At 42.3% G+C, this 15,000-nt stretch overlaps 1 protein-coding gene across 1 annotated transcript; it reads right to left on the minus strand.

Annotated features, from left to right (window-relative positions):
- Positions 1 to 5,710: 5,710 nt before the first annotated feature.
- Positions 5,711 to 14,424, minus strand: LOC121303941 (zinc finger protein 501-like). Its single transcript, XM_041234843.1, has 2 exons — positions 14,190 to 14,424; positions 5,711 to 7,187 (listed from the first exon to the last, which is right to left on the minus strand). The coding sequence occupies exon 2, from the start codon at positions 7,096 to 7,098 to the stop codon at positions 5,752 to 5,754; it is 1,347 nt and encodes a 448-aa protein (XP_041090777.1). The 5' UTR covers positions 7,099 to 7,187; positions 14,190 to 14,424; the 3' UTR covers positions 5,711 to 5,751.
- Positions 14,425 to 15,000: the final 576 nt, after the last annotated feature.

The raw sequence follows: 15,000 nt of genomic DNA on the forward strand, positions 1-15,000 counted from the left end.
GCAATTGTGTGGAATATCACTGAATGCTTACTGCACATCATTTACAATGTTTTATTCTGTAGGTTGCTATCATTTTGCTCAATGTAATGTCGATCATTTGAATACAAGACTTTTAACTGTTTTGATTTGAATTATTTTGTGTTTGACAGCATTATTTGCTAATGGGTGTTTTATTTAGCAATGCTTCAATGATTAAACTTCAGTGATCACAGCAGCTGATGTTTTGGTGCTATGGTTTGCTTTTGCATGATGTATTTATCTCATTTGACACAGTGGTATTTATTTTGCACTCTGCATTGGGATTTTGACCCCACAATGAGCAGTTCAGCATCTTGTGTTAAGAGTTGTACACATTGGAACACTGTATTGAAAAATGAGTCAAAGCAACTGTACAAAACTGTAATCATAAGAACATAAGAACCTTTACAGACGAGAGGAGGCCATTCGGCCCATCTTGCTCGTTTGGTTGTTAGCAGCTTATTGATCCCAGAATCTCATCAAGCAGCTTCTTGAAGGATCCCAGGGTGTCAGCTTCAACAACATTACTGGGGAGATGATTCCAGACCCTCACGGTTCTGTGTAAAAAAGTGCCTCCTATTTTCTGTTCTGAATGCACAGCAGGAAACACAGTTACAACAGCAGGAATACAGGGAGGGAAAAACACACACAAACACAGGCTGACACACACACAGTTCACTACAGTATACTGTAGTGAATGGGGTATATTTGTGGGAATTTTGTACGTCTATATAAGCAGAATAAAAACTTTGAAACACACACGTTGATTAAATAATTTCAATTTTAAAAACCAGGAGCTGCAGTTTAACTCAGATGTGATTTGCCGCTTCCATCCAACCACGACAACGACAGGGCTACCAGCGAAATAAAAAAACAAATAACAGAACAAAGAAGGTAGAACACATTCTTTATTGTGACACTGTGTCTCATGGTATAATGCATTGGTAGGAGTGGTGCAATGACACAGTGTTGAGCGTACTTCACAGTCACACACTGTCTAATAATGCTATGTCTCTTCCCCTTGGCTGCACAAACTCAGTCCAGCTTTTCGGCTGTAAACAGTTTTGGTTTAACGAAAACTGATTGGACGACAAAAACAGCTGCAAGAGTTGATAAAAAAACTAATCATAACTAACGACCTCACTTTAATACAGTTCAATGGAATGCAATATATATTATAAAAAATAACAGATGGGCTTCAGTGAGTTACAGAAAAATAATTCCATCCAGGGGTCTGTGACCCTATAAACTATGAGAGCGAGAGGCAGAGTATAAACTGTGTTTTATAATACATGGTATTAGTGTCTGTAATAAAAAAAAGACAACAAACGGGTATTAATGTTCAAATAGAAAGTGATTTTAGATGCCAATATTGAAGAGGAAGTTTAGCAGTGCAGTAGGGTTTATCAAACTCAGTGTTTCAGTGTTGTAGATGTTGTGTGTTAGTGTTTCAGTGTTGTAGATGTTGTGTGTTTAGTGTTGTAGATGTTGTGTGTTAGTGTTTCAGTGTTGTTGTGTTTCAGTGTTGTAGATGTTGTTTCAGTGCTGTAGATGTTGTGTTGTAGATGTTGTGTGTTAGTGTTTCAGTGTTGTAGATGTTGTGTGTTAGTGTTTCAGTGTTGTAGATGTTGTGTGTTAGTGTTTCAGTGTTGTAGATGGTGTGTGTTCGTCTTTGTGTTGTAGATGTTGTGTTGTAGATGTTGTGTTCTAGATGTTGTGTGTTAGTGTTTCAGTGTTGTAGATGTTGTGTGTCAGTGTTTCAGTGTTGTAGATGTTGTGTGACAGTGTTTCAGTGTTGTAGATGTTGTGTGTTAGTGTTTCAGTGTTGTAGATGTTGTGTGTCAGTGTTGTAGATGTTGTGTGTTAGTGTTTCAGTGTTGTAGATGTTGTGTGTTAGTGTTTCAGTGTTGTAGATGTTGTGTGTTAGTGTTTCAGTGTTGTAGATGTTGTGTGTTAGTGTTTCAGTGTTGTAGATGTTGTGTGTTAGTGTTTCAGTGTTGTAGATGTTGTGTGTTAGTGTTTCAGTGTTGTAGATGGTGTGTTCGTCTTTGTGTTGTAGATGTTGTGTGTTAGTGTTTCAGTGTTGTAGATGTTGTGTGTTAGTGTTTCAGTGTTGTAGATGTTGTGTGTTAGTGTTTCAGTGTTGTAGATGTTGTGTGTTAGTGTGTTTCAGTGTTGTAGATGTTGTGTGTTAGTGTTTCAGTGTTGTAGATGTTGTTGTGTTTCAGTGTTGTAGATGTTGTGTTAGTGTTTCAGTGTTGTAGATGTTGTGTGTTAGTGTTTCAGTGTTGTAGATGTTGTGTGTTAGTGTTTCAGTGTTGTAGATGTTGTGTGTTAGTGTTTCAGTGTTGTAGATGTTGTGTGTTAGTGTTTCAGTGTTGTAGATGTTGTGTTGTGTTTCAGTGTTGTAGATGTTGTGTGTTAGTGTTTCAGTGTTGTAGATGTTGTGTGTCAGTGTTTCAGTGTTGTAGATGTTGTGTGTCAGTGTTTCAGTGTTGTAGATGTTGTGTGTCAGTGTTTCAGTGTTGTAGATGTTGTTTCAGTGTTGTAGATGTTGTGTGTTAGTGTTTCAGTGTTGTAGATGTTGTGTGTCAGTGTTTCAGTGTTGTAGATGTTGTGTGTTAGTGTTTCAGTGTTGTAGATGTTGTGTTTCAGTGTTGTAGATGTTGTGTTTCAGTGTTGTTGTGTGTTCGTGTTTGTGTTGTAGATGTTGTGTTTGTGTTGTAGATGTTGTGTTTCAGTGTTGTAGATGTTGTGTGTTAGTGTTTGTGTTGTAGATGTTGTGTTTCAGTGCTGTAGATGTTGTGTTTCAGTGTTGTAGATGTTGTGTTGTAGATGTTGTGTGTTAGTGTTTCAGTGTTGTAGATGTTGTGTTTCAGTGTTGTAGATGTTGTGTTTCAGTGTTGTAGATGTTGTGTGTTAGTGTTTCAGTGTTGTAGATGTTGTGTTTCAGTGTTGTAGATGTTGTGTTTCAGTGTTGTAGATGTTGTGTTTCAGTGTTGTAGTGTTGTGTGTTTGTGTTTCAGTGTTGTAGATGTTGTCAGTGTTGTAGATGTTGTGTGTTAGTGTTTCAGTGTTGTAGATGTTGTGTTTCAGTGTTGTAGATGTTGTGTTGTAGATGTGTTTCAGTGTTGTAGATGTTGTGTTTCAGTGTTGTAGATGTTGTGTTGTAGATGTTGTGTTTCAGTGTTGTAGATGTTGTGTGTTAGTGTTTCAGTGTTGTAGATGTTGTGTTTCAGTGTTGTAGATGTTGTGTGTTAGTGTTTCAGTGTTGTAGATGTTGTGTTTCAGTGTTGTAGATGTTGTGTGTTAGTGTTTCAGTGTTGTAGATGTTGTGTGTTAGTGTTTCAGTGTTGTAGGTGTTGTGTTTCAGTGTTGTAGATGTTGCGTTGTAGATGTTGCGTGATAGTGTTTCAGTGTTGTAGATGTTGTGTGTCAGTGTTTCAGTGTTGTAGATGTTGTGTATTAGTGTTTCAGTGCTGTAGATGTTGTGTGTTCGTGTTTGTGTTGTAGATGTTGTGTTTGTGTTGTAGATGTTGTGTGTTAGTGTTTGTGTTGTAGATGTTGTGTTTCAGTGTTGTAGATGTTGTGTGTTAGTGTTTCAGTGCTGTAGATGTTGTGTGTTAGTGTTTCAGTGCTGTAGATGTTGTAGATGTTGTGTTGTAGATGTTGTGTGTTAGTGTTTCAGTGTTGTAGAAGTTGTGTTTCAGTGTTGTAGATGTTGTGTGTTCGTGTTTGTGTTGTAGATGTTGTGTGTTAGTGTTTCAGTGTTGTAGATGTTGTGTTTCAGTGTTGTAGATGTTGGGTGTTGTTATGCGTTGGTGCTTCAGCTTGTTTGGACGGTTACCTTTACCTTGTTTCTTTAAATTTTCCTCAGGTCTCTGTCTACACTGCTATAAAAAACAGGAACTGTTCCAGGTTCACCTGTTTTTATTTTTGTTTTTTTGTTTTTTTACACACTAGATGAAGTTTGCCAGGTGTCGGGTCAAGTCATTGACAGGAATGTCTTTCATTCCGTGTTCCTCTCCCGTTTCTCTGAGCTACGAATGTACCGGCGCTACATCAAATCCATTTTTCTTCAAGGCCCTGTCATTTGCTTTTCATGAATGAACATTTCTTCACTGCTGGGGGTGACGTCAAGTGATTGAAAACAAGACGTTGTGTTTGAAAGTGGTCTCGGGTGCACAGGAGTCAAATATGGGTAAAAGGTCAAGTATAACTTTGTACAGGAATGTGCCATTTTGATGTCACTACTGCGCTATTATGCCTTTTCTCAAATTGCTCAGGATGCAAATATAGCCTTCATACATGTATTTATTTCTATCTCTATATATTTATATCTATATAGATATATAGATATAATACTGATGCACAATGAAAAAGCACCATTCTAAGTTTTAAATCTATAGAGTACATACATAATGTAATTTGCATTTTAAATAGTGAGCAGAGAGGTTTGTTGATTGTTTCAGTAGTACCGTTCCTTGGGATGACAAAATACTGAGCTCAAGTCATGTGATTTCATAAAAACGACATGTGCTCAGTGTTTGGCATTGGAGTTAAAATTGCCGAAATGAGTTGATTAAGAATCTGTATAAATAGCCATTTGAAAAGACATAATTTTAATTAACACAAGAACAGAGAAAGATACGACCGAGCCCTGCTTGAGTAATGAAGATCGCCTGCTTGCTATCGGCATGGTTGAAGGCGGCCTGTCTGTGAGAGAAGCTGCCCGGAGAATGAGATGCTCTGCTTCAACAAATCAGCAGACTAGTCCAGAGAAACCAGGAAACCGGCTCTGTGAAGGACAGGCCACGTCCTGGAAGGCAGAGGGTCACCACACCGGCCCAGAACTGTCACATCTGACCGATCCATCTGTGTAATCATTTTCAGACTGCAGTGGCTACAGCACGAGAAATCCCAGGAAGAAATAACCCGTGCATCAGCAGAATGACTGGAGCTCGCCGTCTGCATGAAGACGATTTGCTGCTCGAAGGCCGTTCGGGGGTAACATGTTGACAGCGGAGAGATGAAATCACTGTCTTCTGTGGTCCAGAGGACAGCAGAGGTGAAGGCAGAGAGAGTTGGGGAATGTTTTATTCACCGATGAATTGCCCTTTCCGGACCTGATAGAAGACAGTGTGTGTGGAGACGTGGTGAGTGTTTTTCTGACTATTGCATTGTTCAAGCCAACAGGTGCAAGTGTGGTGATGTGGGGAGGAATCTCCTTTAACACAAGCACGCCTTTGGTGCAGACTGAGGGCAACCTCACTGCTCAGCGACACATTGACAAAGGCCTTCCGTTCCTGCAAGCCAATCTGGAAGTGTCGATTTTCCAGAAGGACAATGCAAGACTACACAGCACTAGAATTACAACTGCACGACTTGAAGAAAACAACGTCGAGGTCTTGCGTCAACGCTGCCAGGATTGTGATAATGCTCAGGGAGGTCATACACGATACTAGCTTTGTAAAGTTTTCATTTTGACAGTGCGTCACGTTTCATCCTGGAAACTTATCACGATTCTTTGATCTGTATTTTTGTTCACATTTTCTGTGATTTTGTTTGATATCTATGTTTAAAATATTTGATTAACTCCATTAGACCCAAGTGTTGCGTTTCTTTTGTGCATCAGTATATATATATATATATATATATATATTTTATATATATATATATATATATATATATATATATATATATAAGAAAAGAAATAACAAAAGGAAGGACTATTTAAATGGTATTGTTTTCAACTTTACATGCATGAGTTTTCAGCTGGCCAGAGTACACAAATCTCTTTCCACATTCTGTGCAGTGATATGGGGTCTCGCCTGTGTGAATTCTCTGGTGTTTTTTAAGATTTCCCAGTTCACTGAAATTCTTCTTACACACACTACAGTGATATGGCATTTCTCCTGTGTGGATACGCTGGTGTCTTTTAAGACTTCCAGACTCCCTGAATCCTTTCCCACAGACAGAACAGAGGTAAGGAGCCTCGCCTGTGTGAGTCCTCTGGTGTTTTTTAAGGGCTCCGGTCCGACTAAAGCTCTTCCCACAATCAGTACAGTGATAGGGGGTCTCTCCTGTGTGAACACGCTGGTGTATCTTAAGAGTTCCAGACAAACTGAAACTCTTCCCACAGACAGTGCAGTGGTAAGGGGTCTCTCCTGTGTGAGATCTCTGGTGGATTTTCAGCTTCCCAGACTCCTTGAAGCTCTTGCCACATTCAGAACAGTGATAGGGCGTCTCGCCTGTGTGAATCCGCTTGTGTTTTTTAAGACTTCCAGACTCCCTGAATCCCTTCCCGCAGACAGTGCAGTGAAACGGCGTCTCTCCTGTGTGAATTCTCTGGTGTTTTTTAAGCGTTTCTGAAATGCTGAATGTTTTTCCACAGACAGTGCAGTGGTAGGGCGTCTCTCCTGTGTGAATTCGCTGGTGTTTTTTAAGAGTTCCTAACTGACTGAAACTTTTCTCACATACAGTGCAGTGGTACGGGGTCTCGCCTGTGTGAACGCGCCGATGTGCTGCAAGACTTCCCGAGGCTCTGAAATTCCTTCCACATACACCACAGTGATACGGTGTCTCTCCAGTGTGAATCCGCTGGTGTCTTTTCAGGGTTCCTAAGATACTGAACGTTTTGTCACAGACAGTGCACCGATACGGAGTCTCTCCTGTGTGAGTTCGCTGGTGCTTTGTAAGAGTTCCAGATTCTTTGAAACTCTTCTCACACAAAGTGCAGTGATACGGGGACTCTCCTGTGTGAGTTCTCTGATGTATCTTGAGTTTAGTTGAATCCCGAAAACTCTTCCCACATTCAGTGCACGGATGGGTGGGCTTTTCTCTGTGAACTCGCTGGTGTGCTTTAAGGGTTCCCACCATAGTGAAGCTCTTGCCACATTCACTGCACGGATATGGCTTCTGTTCGGTGATTTGGTTTGACTTGTTTGTTGTCGCTGAACTCTGTTCACATTCAGTCCAGTGGTTCAAAGCTGGGTCTGAGCGAGAAGCAAGATGTTTCTTAGGCTGTACTGAAGTATTTGTGACTGTTCTTGATAAATGAACATTTTCTCCGTGGTGCATCTTAAAATGGTTCTCAAGATCTTTTTTCTGAGGAAACGCTATTTCACAGCAGGGACACGGACAGGATTCCTCTTCTTGTTTCAGAGACCCTGCAGGGGACAGAAAGAGAGTCATTACAAACACAACACTGTTTCATAGTGCAGGGCTTGTCCAAAATAGCCACATCCTCTAAAAAACATCTTAAGAGATGGGCAAAGTATCTCAATGTTATATATATGGTTGTAGAATAGTGCTGTACATACAATAAGGAATGTATGGCACATACACTAAAAATATACAATAAACGTTCTCTTGCCACTCATGTCTTTCACCTCTGATCAAAGTTAAACTAGACATGAGAGCTTCTGTGAACAAAACAATCAAATCACTTATTGCATAAATCAGATGGTTTGTAAACATAACATGAAAATGTGAAAAAGTTTGGTGTCGTCGATACATCCAGAGGGAAAAAACAGTGTAACAGGGAAAAAGAGAATCACAGAATACAGCTTGATAAAGAGCACGTCTACAGGACGATGCCTCCTGCAGAGAATCACAGAATACAGCTTAATAAAGAGCACGTCTACAGGACGATGCCTCCTGCAGAGAATCACAGAATACAGCTTAATAAAGAGCACGTCTACAGGACGATGCCTCCTGCAGAGAATCACAGAATACAGCTTAATAAAGAGCACGTCTACAGGACGATGCCTCCCTGCAGAGAATCAGAGAACAGAATACAGCTTAATAAAGAGCACGTCTACAGGACGATGCCTCCTGCAGAGAATCACAGAATACAGCTTAATAAAGAGCTTTTGTCTACAGGACGATGCCTCCTGCAGAGAATCACAGAATACAGCTTAATAAAGAGCACGTCTACAGGACGATGCCTCCTGCAGAGAATCACAGAATACAGCTTAATAAAGAGCACGTCTACAGGACGATGCCTCCTGCAGAGAATCACAGAATACAGCTTAATAAAGAGCACGTCTACAGGACGATGCCTCCTGCAGAGAATCACAGAATACAGCTTAATAAAGAGCACGTCTACAGGATTGATGCCTCCTGCAGAGAATCACAGAATACAGCTTAATCGTCTACAGATGCCTCCTGCAGAGAATCACAGAATACAGCTTAATAAAGAGCAGTCTACAGGCGATGCCTCCTGCAGAGAATCACAGAATACAGCTTAATAAAGAGCACGTCTACAGGACGATGCCTCCTGCAGAGAATCACAGAATACAGCTTAATAAAGAGCACGTCTCGATGCCTCCTGCAGAGAATCACAGAATACAGCTTAATAAAGAGCACGTCTACAGGACGATGCCTCCTGCAGAGAATCACAGAATACAGCTTAATAAAGAGCACGTCTACAGGATGATGCCTCCTGCAGAGAATCACAGAATACAGCTTAATAAAGAGCACGTCTACAGGACGATGCCTCCTGCAGAGAATCACAGAATACAGCTTAATAAAGAGCACGTCTACAGGATGATGCCTCCTGCAGAGAATCACAGAATACAGCTTAATAAAGAGCACGTCTACAGGATGATGCCTCCTGCAGAGAATCACAGAATAAAGCTTAATAAAGACACCCCCTGAAAGCGGGTGGTCTGTGTTAATAATCAGTTAAAAGAACGTGGCACTGAAACAGTTAATGTCCACTGCACAGCGCCTGTAATGAGAATCTATTGAGAGAATCACTGAATTCAACTGTGTACCAAGTATAAAGAGGGGCTGTATTCATAAAGCATGTTTCCCTCTTAGAAGCAGGTACAGTTTTAGCTGTATAAAAACATGCCGTTATTTTTAGTCGCATATTTATCTCTACATGCATTTAAGTCTAAACTTTTGACGTGGTTACCCAAAATGCAACAGACTCGGTTCAATAAGAGTAGGACTTTTCAGTCTCTTATTTTATCACTAATTTCATTTCAAAAACCACTTCAAATGTACCGTTATCAAAATGACATGACTTCTAATTTCTATTTAATAGTACGTTACAAACATAGGACTGTCAAGCAAAACATTAACCGCGATTAAACATTTCAAATCGCGAGATTAATCTCAGTTAATCTTGGTTTTAATGGCATATTTAATTGATACAATTCCTGCATCCATCTCATTCAAATGCGTTTTATTACCGACATTATTATTATAAACATTAAAACATCATCCAAAAAACAGCCCGTCATAAAATAAAACCCTGTTTTCTTATTTGTGGATTCATATTATAGTTTTATATTTATTTACACAGAATTATACAGAAACATTCCAGCATCTGCTGTTCAATTCTTTGAACCAACCACAATGCAGCCAGTTTATACTCACACTGGATATTTTATTAGCAGTTTCCCTTCAAAGGCTATTACATTATTTTTCATATCTTAAAACACAGCGGCTCGTCGCGTATCCGACCGTCATGTCAATGAAATAAATAAATATTAAAAGGAGGCTCCGAGAGCGATGGCACCGGCAGCAGGGGCAGCGTCCGCGATGGAAAGGGTCAGAACGCTTTCTTTCCATCAGCCCGGCGGAGCGTTCCCCTTGAAGAGAGGCGGGCTGTGTGCAGCAGTGTCGTTGCAATGCACCAGTCGAGAAAGCTTTGTGTTTTACTGTTTTCTTTGTGCACTGTGTTTACATGATGGAGCGCACGCTTGCAGATACTGGCAGCGTGTTGCTGCACTTTTAAATGCTTTGAATTAAACAAAGCGAGCCTCATGAACTCAATGCTTACCGGCCGTTCGTTTAAAACAGCCGAAGCAATATTCAAACCGAACTGGCTGCTGGCAATATCAAGAAAGAGCGCAAAGTGACAGAGATAATAAGAAAGCAGCACCAGGGAGGCAGGGACTTCCAGAGTTAAGAAAGAAGCCACCAGTTGCAGGTTACTGTACATGCACTGTATGTTTTGTATTTTTTTTTAAAGCTTTGCATGGAGATGGCTTATAGCAAACCGCATATGAAAACAGTGTGTATTGTAGCCTAATTAATCTCATTTACGTTTGCTTACTTTTAAAGCAAAGAATTTCCCTGTGTTTAAAGCAGTTTGCGTGTTGTTTGTGTTCCCCAATTTATGCATGTAAATGCTTTTTCTATAGATGTTCGCAAAGCTGACTTTTTCACATATGCGCCTATACCCCATCCCACAGACCACTACCACAAACAAGCATTATACAGGAATGTCCCTCACAGCGTGGACAAGGACTGATTGCCAGCCTCTACCTGGAATACTTACAGGGCTACCTTCAAGTGGGAAACCCAAAACTGACGGGTTCATTCAAGGGCGGATTTACGACCGGGCGTATGGGGCACGTGCCTCGGGCCCCCACGCTTTCAGGGGCCCCCCCAAGAACTCTGTCAGGACAACAGTCCTTTCGTGAATGTGAACGTGAATGAGCCGATCCAAATAAAACCAGGTTTAACCTGTTCCCTGTATAGTTTAGTGTGTGTGTTTTATATACAACCGCTTTGCACTAGAAATCACCGTCACGGTCACTGGACCAGACTGTCAATTTTCAGGTTTTAAACACATGCAAACAACAGTTACTTTCCCAGCCGTAACTAGCTCATCTCCCCAAAACACATTTTAGGCTTACAATCCTTCGAATATTAACTGTGCATGAAATGCCCCGTGAAATATTTTGCATAAACCCGCCCAACCTAATAATACGCGATGCCAATTCGCTACTGAGCAAAATTCAGAGCGCCGTCACCCAGTGACGCATGCATGAGCCTAAACGATGACAGTAAAGCGAGCTGAGAGTCAAAAACAGATCAACAACGCTACACGAGCAGCTCTACAAAAAGGAAGCGGAAATTGAAGGAGGCCAAAGCAACTTCGCTTTTACAAAACATCCCGCCAATAAATAGTTTATTTTTAAAAAAGGAGAGCGCGACGCTGACAGCGAGCGAATGCAACGATATTAATGTTGATGCTGCAGCCTCGTAGCACTAGATGCAGAGCTAGCTATGGTGGACGACGACGGTGATAATCGACAGGTTACTGTCTTGTCTCAATCACTGACTGTGTGTCTACAGGGAGCTGAGCGATCGCTTTGCGGTTCTCTTTGAAAACAGCGTGTCTGACCTCAGTGACACATGCAAAACGGGCAGCACAGCTTGCTGCTGGTTACGCAAACGACCTTGACCACAACTTCACTTTACTGCATTAAGACTCTTTCTGACCCTGCCCGTTACGAACTGTGAGAGGGAACGCACGTTTTCTGAAAAATGAGCCGAGATCAACAACGTGCCAAAGGGGGCTCAAAGCGTTATTGCCAACGGCAATCAAGTCGGAACTGTTCAAAATAAAGGACTTCGGCCTAGAAGGTATGGGAGTGGTACTATTTCCCCATTTGCTGTTGATGTGCAATCTATGTAATTACTTTGCATTTTTCCTGATTTCCATTTTAAAAATGATCGATTTCGGATTTCCCCATACAAATTAAACACACACTAAAAAAACGATACATAATCTAAACAAAATGTCTAATATGTGGAAAAGTTACCCAAGGAGGCAAGGGGGCTTCATGAACGGGTGGGTGGTACAGCAGACCAGATGCATTGCGTGATACCGGAACTAACAGATACAAACAGTCTTTCTGTCCAATGAGCTGCCAGGAAGTTACAACAAATACGCTTCCCATTCGTAAGTCCTTCACTTTAGTGCTTTGCTCCACAGTGCAGTTCCGTGACTGACTCTCTATTCAGAGCACCACTGCCCTGAGGGTGCTGCTGCACTCGAGTATATTACAAGAGTGCCGGAGGGAATGAATTACGGTGTGCTGAGAGGGGCAAGACAGAGGGCAATTAACCTGCGTTAAAAAAAAGTGTTAAAAAAAAAAAACAATCCACACGAATACCAAATGGAGGACTGTGCACCTAAGTGGAAAGAAGTAGAGCAAGCTGTGAAAAAAGCAAGGGCTTCATCATCTCCAGGGCCTAATGGAGTTCCATACAGAGCGTACAAGAGTGCTTCTGGAGTTCTACGAATCCTGTGGAAATTGATGAAAGTGGCATGGGAAAAACAGGTTGTACCAAGAGCATGGCGCCGAGCAGGTGGAGTCTTTATACCTAAAGAAAACGATTCTACAAGCATCAGTCAGTTTCGTCCTATTTCCCTATTAAACATAGAAGGCAAGATTTTCTTCAGCATTATTGCTCAGAGATTGTCACCCTACCTATTAAAGAACTGTTTCATTGACACTTCCGCACAAAAAGCAGGCATCCCAGGTTTCCCGGTGTGATCCGGCAACAAATTCAATCAGCTAAAAAGGAGAGGAAGGAGCTCCATGTGACATTCCTGGATTTAGCTCACCCAGTTTATGCAAATTTTAACAATTCTAACAACAGTTTAATTGTGGATATTATCACATCATTTCAGACAGACACTGTAACCCTGTCCTCGTGATTCTTCCTGGCTGGCTACGACCCCGGGATGCTCTCTGCAGATATAGTTTCTTCCCAAAAAGAAGCCTTTATTTAAAAATACATCAAGAAATACACACAGCACTGTGAGCGGTGTTATGAAGAAAAAACACACAGTCCAAAATGACAGGGTACAAAATAAAACCTGTATGAGAAACTCATCGTTCACGCGCTGACCACACGCTTACCGGGTTTGTTCTGGGTTCAATAAACTATATTTGTGCTTCATCCTGAATGAAACGTTTCCTTGGTAAAATCCCTTTTCTCCTGCTTTTGTAAAGAAATTCCACACGAGGCTGCTTTGCTGAATGCCATGTTCTAAAACAGCAGCAGCGGAATGGACAATACACTGTTTAATTGTATTATGTATTATATAAATATAATCGCAAAGAGTCACACAGCAGGCAGAGCATTTAAAATGAATAACTACTCACTGAGACGTTATATTATTTATTATTATTATTATTATTATTGTTTCCAGTACTTAAAAAGGATACACAAGCCTACACATCCAAAGGGACCTCATGCATGTGTACTATATAATATTTGAATATGTATCGTGTACTTAAAACATTAATAAGTGATTTAAAAAAAATAATCAAATCGAAAAAGAACCGGGTTTACTACCCGTGCCGACAACTAATCTATAAAACATTTCATTCGTTTTGTTTTCTATTGTATAACAATGAAAGGAAGGATTACTGAAATCATATTGTTTCAACTTCGCACGCTTGAGTGTTCAGCTGGCCAGAGCGCACACACCTCTTCAAACAGAGCCGCATCCCTGACAGGCGAGTGTGGCTGGTGTCCGCACACCGAGAGCTAGCGGGGGCTTGCAGCGGCGCTCTGCCTGGCGCAGCCCCGGGGTACCGGCAGCTCCCTCGCTGCGACACCCCGTTCCTCTGAACTCGCGGGGGTGGAGGGGTTCAGAGTCTAACCGACCGGACAGTCAGCGTTACTCCCAGCTCATACTCTGCATGGGGGAGGCCAGTCTACTGAGTATCCCAGGATCAGAATTAGCCCTGTCCTGGGTTCGGTAAACACACGCATTTACACCACTGTTGAACGTGTATAATAACGCTAACACAATTAAATAGGGAAATATAAGGACTACACTGTTATCCGTGCAGCTGCTCGGATAAATCTGCACATTTAAACTGCAGAGTATGGAAGTGAATGAAAACAAAGTACTGGGTCAAAATATAGACGCTGTTTACATAAAACACATCGCCAAAACAAACACATCTGCGGGGGGAGGTTCATCACGTCACCCCGCGAATATAAACAGCATTTCACAATTACACAAACGCGCATTGCAATGAGAGGCCAGCCTGCAAGAGGCCATCCCTACATCCCTACAACACGGGCCCCGCGATCTTGCGCCCTCCCCGTGCTTTGCAAAGCTAGCACCGTGCATGCAAAGATCAGACACCGTCACTGATCATAAAACTGAAATCCCTGTCGAGGTGTGCACAAAACACACGTGATCAATATAAAATAAACCGCTCCTTTATTTTTAAATAACGTTGCGTGCAGCAGTCGCAGGACCCGTGTCGTTATAGATCTGTCTGCAGAGCGCACTGTATGTTTCAACTGATATAATTGCATCAACACGGAGCTCACAGGGCACAGCTGCTGTCGTGTTAAAATGCGAGCCCTGCAGCCCCCCTCTGCACCTTTACCTCTCACTGCGGGTCCACGACTCGGCGACCAGCCGCCCTTCAATTCCGATCCGAACTGAGACGCAGCTGTTCAAACCACAGAGTGACCGGCGGCAGCAGAGTCTCCACAGTCAAAGCGCAGCCGACAAGCGCGACCCGGCCCGACCCGGCACGGCACGGCCCGGCCCGGCCCGACAGGAGGGGGGCCAAACCAATCGGCTTCTCCCGAATCACTCGCCCCGGCAAGAGCGACGCGGGGCTCGGCCAACCCTGTTCCAGTTATCCCTGGAATGACCCGGGACAGCCAATCACGGACCGCCGCTGTTCGAGAGAGAGAGAGGAAGCCGTTCCGCTGCGATTCGGTTATAGTTGCAGGGACCCGCTTTCAATCGGTGTTGCAGACCGAGTGGAGGCTAGGCAGGACAGGCGGTACCAGGGGCTCCCGGCTTCACTGTGTTTGAAACACTCACATTAGTAGTTGTTTACAAATGTAATTTGTCTTGCTTTTCCCTTGGAGAGATGAGGTGGTTGCCGATCCCGCTGGTTTAGTGTTACAGCAGCACGGTAATGTGCTTCACTCCTGACAAAGGGTTCACTTGGTACCCGTGATAAAGTGTTTGCTGTGACAGACCCTTCCAGCAGCCCTCAGTCAGACCTGCGGTCTTCACTGTAACTGAAACTCAAGCAGCTGTTTATATTGTGAATACACGTCAGAGATCCCCTGCACTTTAATCAGTTAGACTAGAGGCAGCTCATAAACACACCTCTGTACAATGCACTGCCGCACTGTACACTGGAATAACATCACACAGCAGTAACACTCTCTGTGCTT

Source organism: Polyodon spathula, chromosome 36, assembly GCF_017654505.1.
Source record: "Polyodon spathula isolate WHYD16114869_AA chromosome 36, ASM1765450v1, whole genome shotgun sequence".
In the NCBI taxonomy this organism is placed as follows: domain Eukaryota; kingdom Metazoa; phylum Chordata; class Actinopteri; order Acipenseriformes; family Polyodontidae; genus Polyodon; species Polyodon spathula.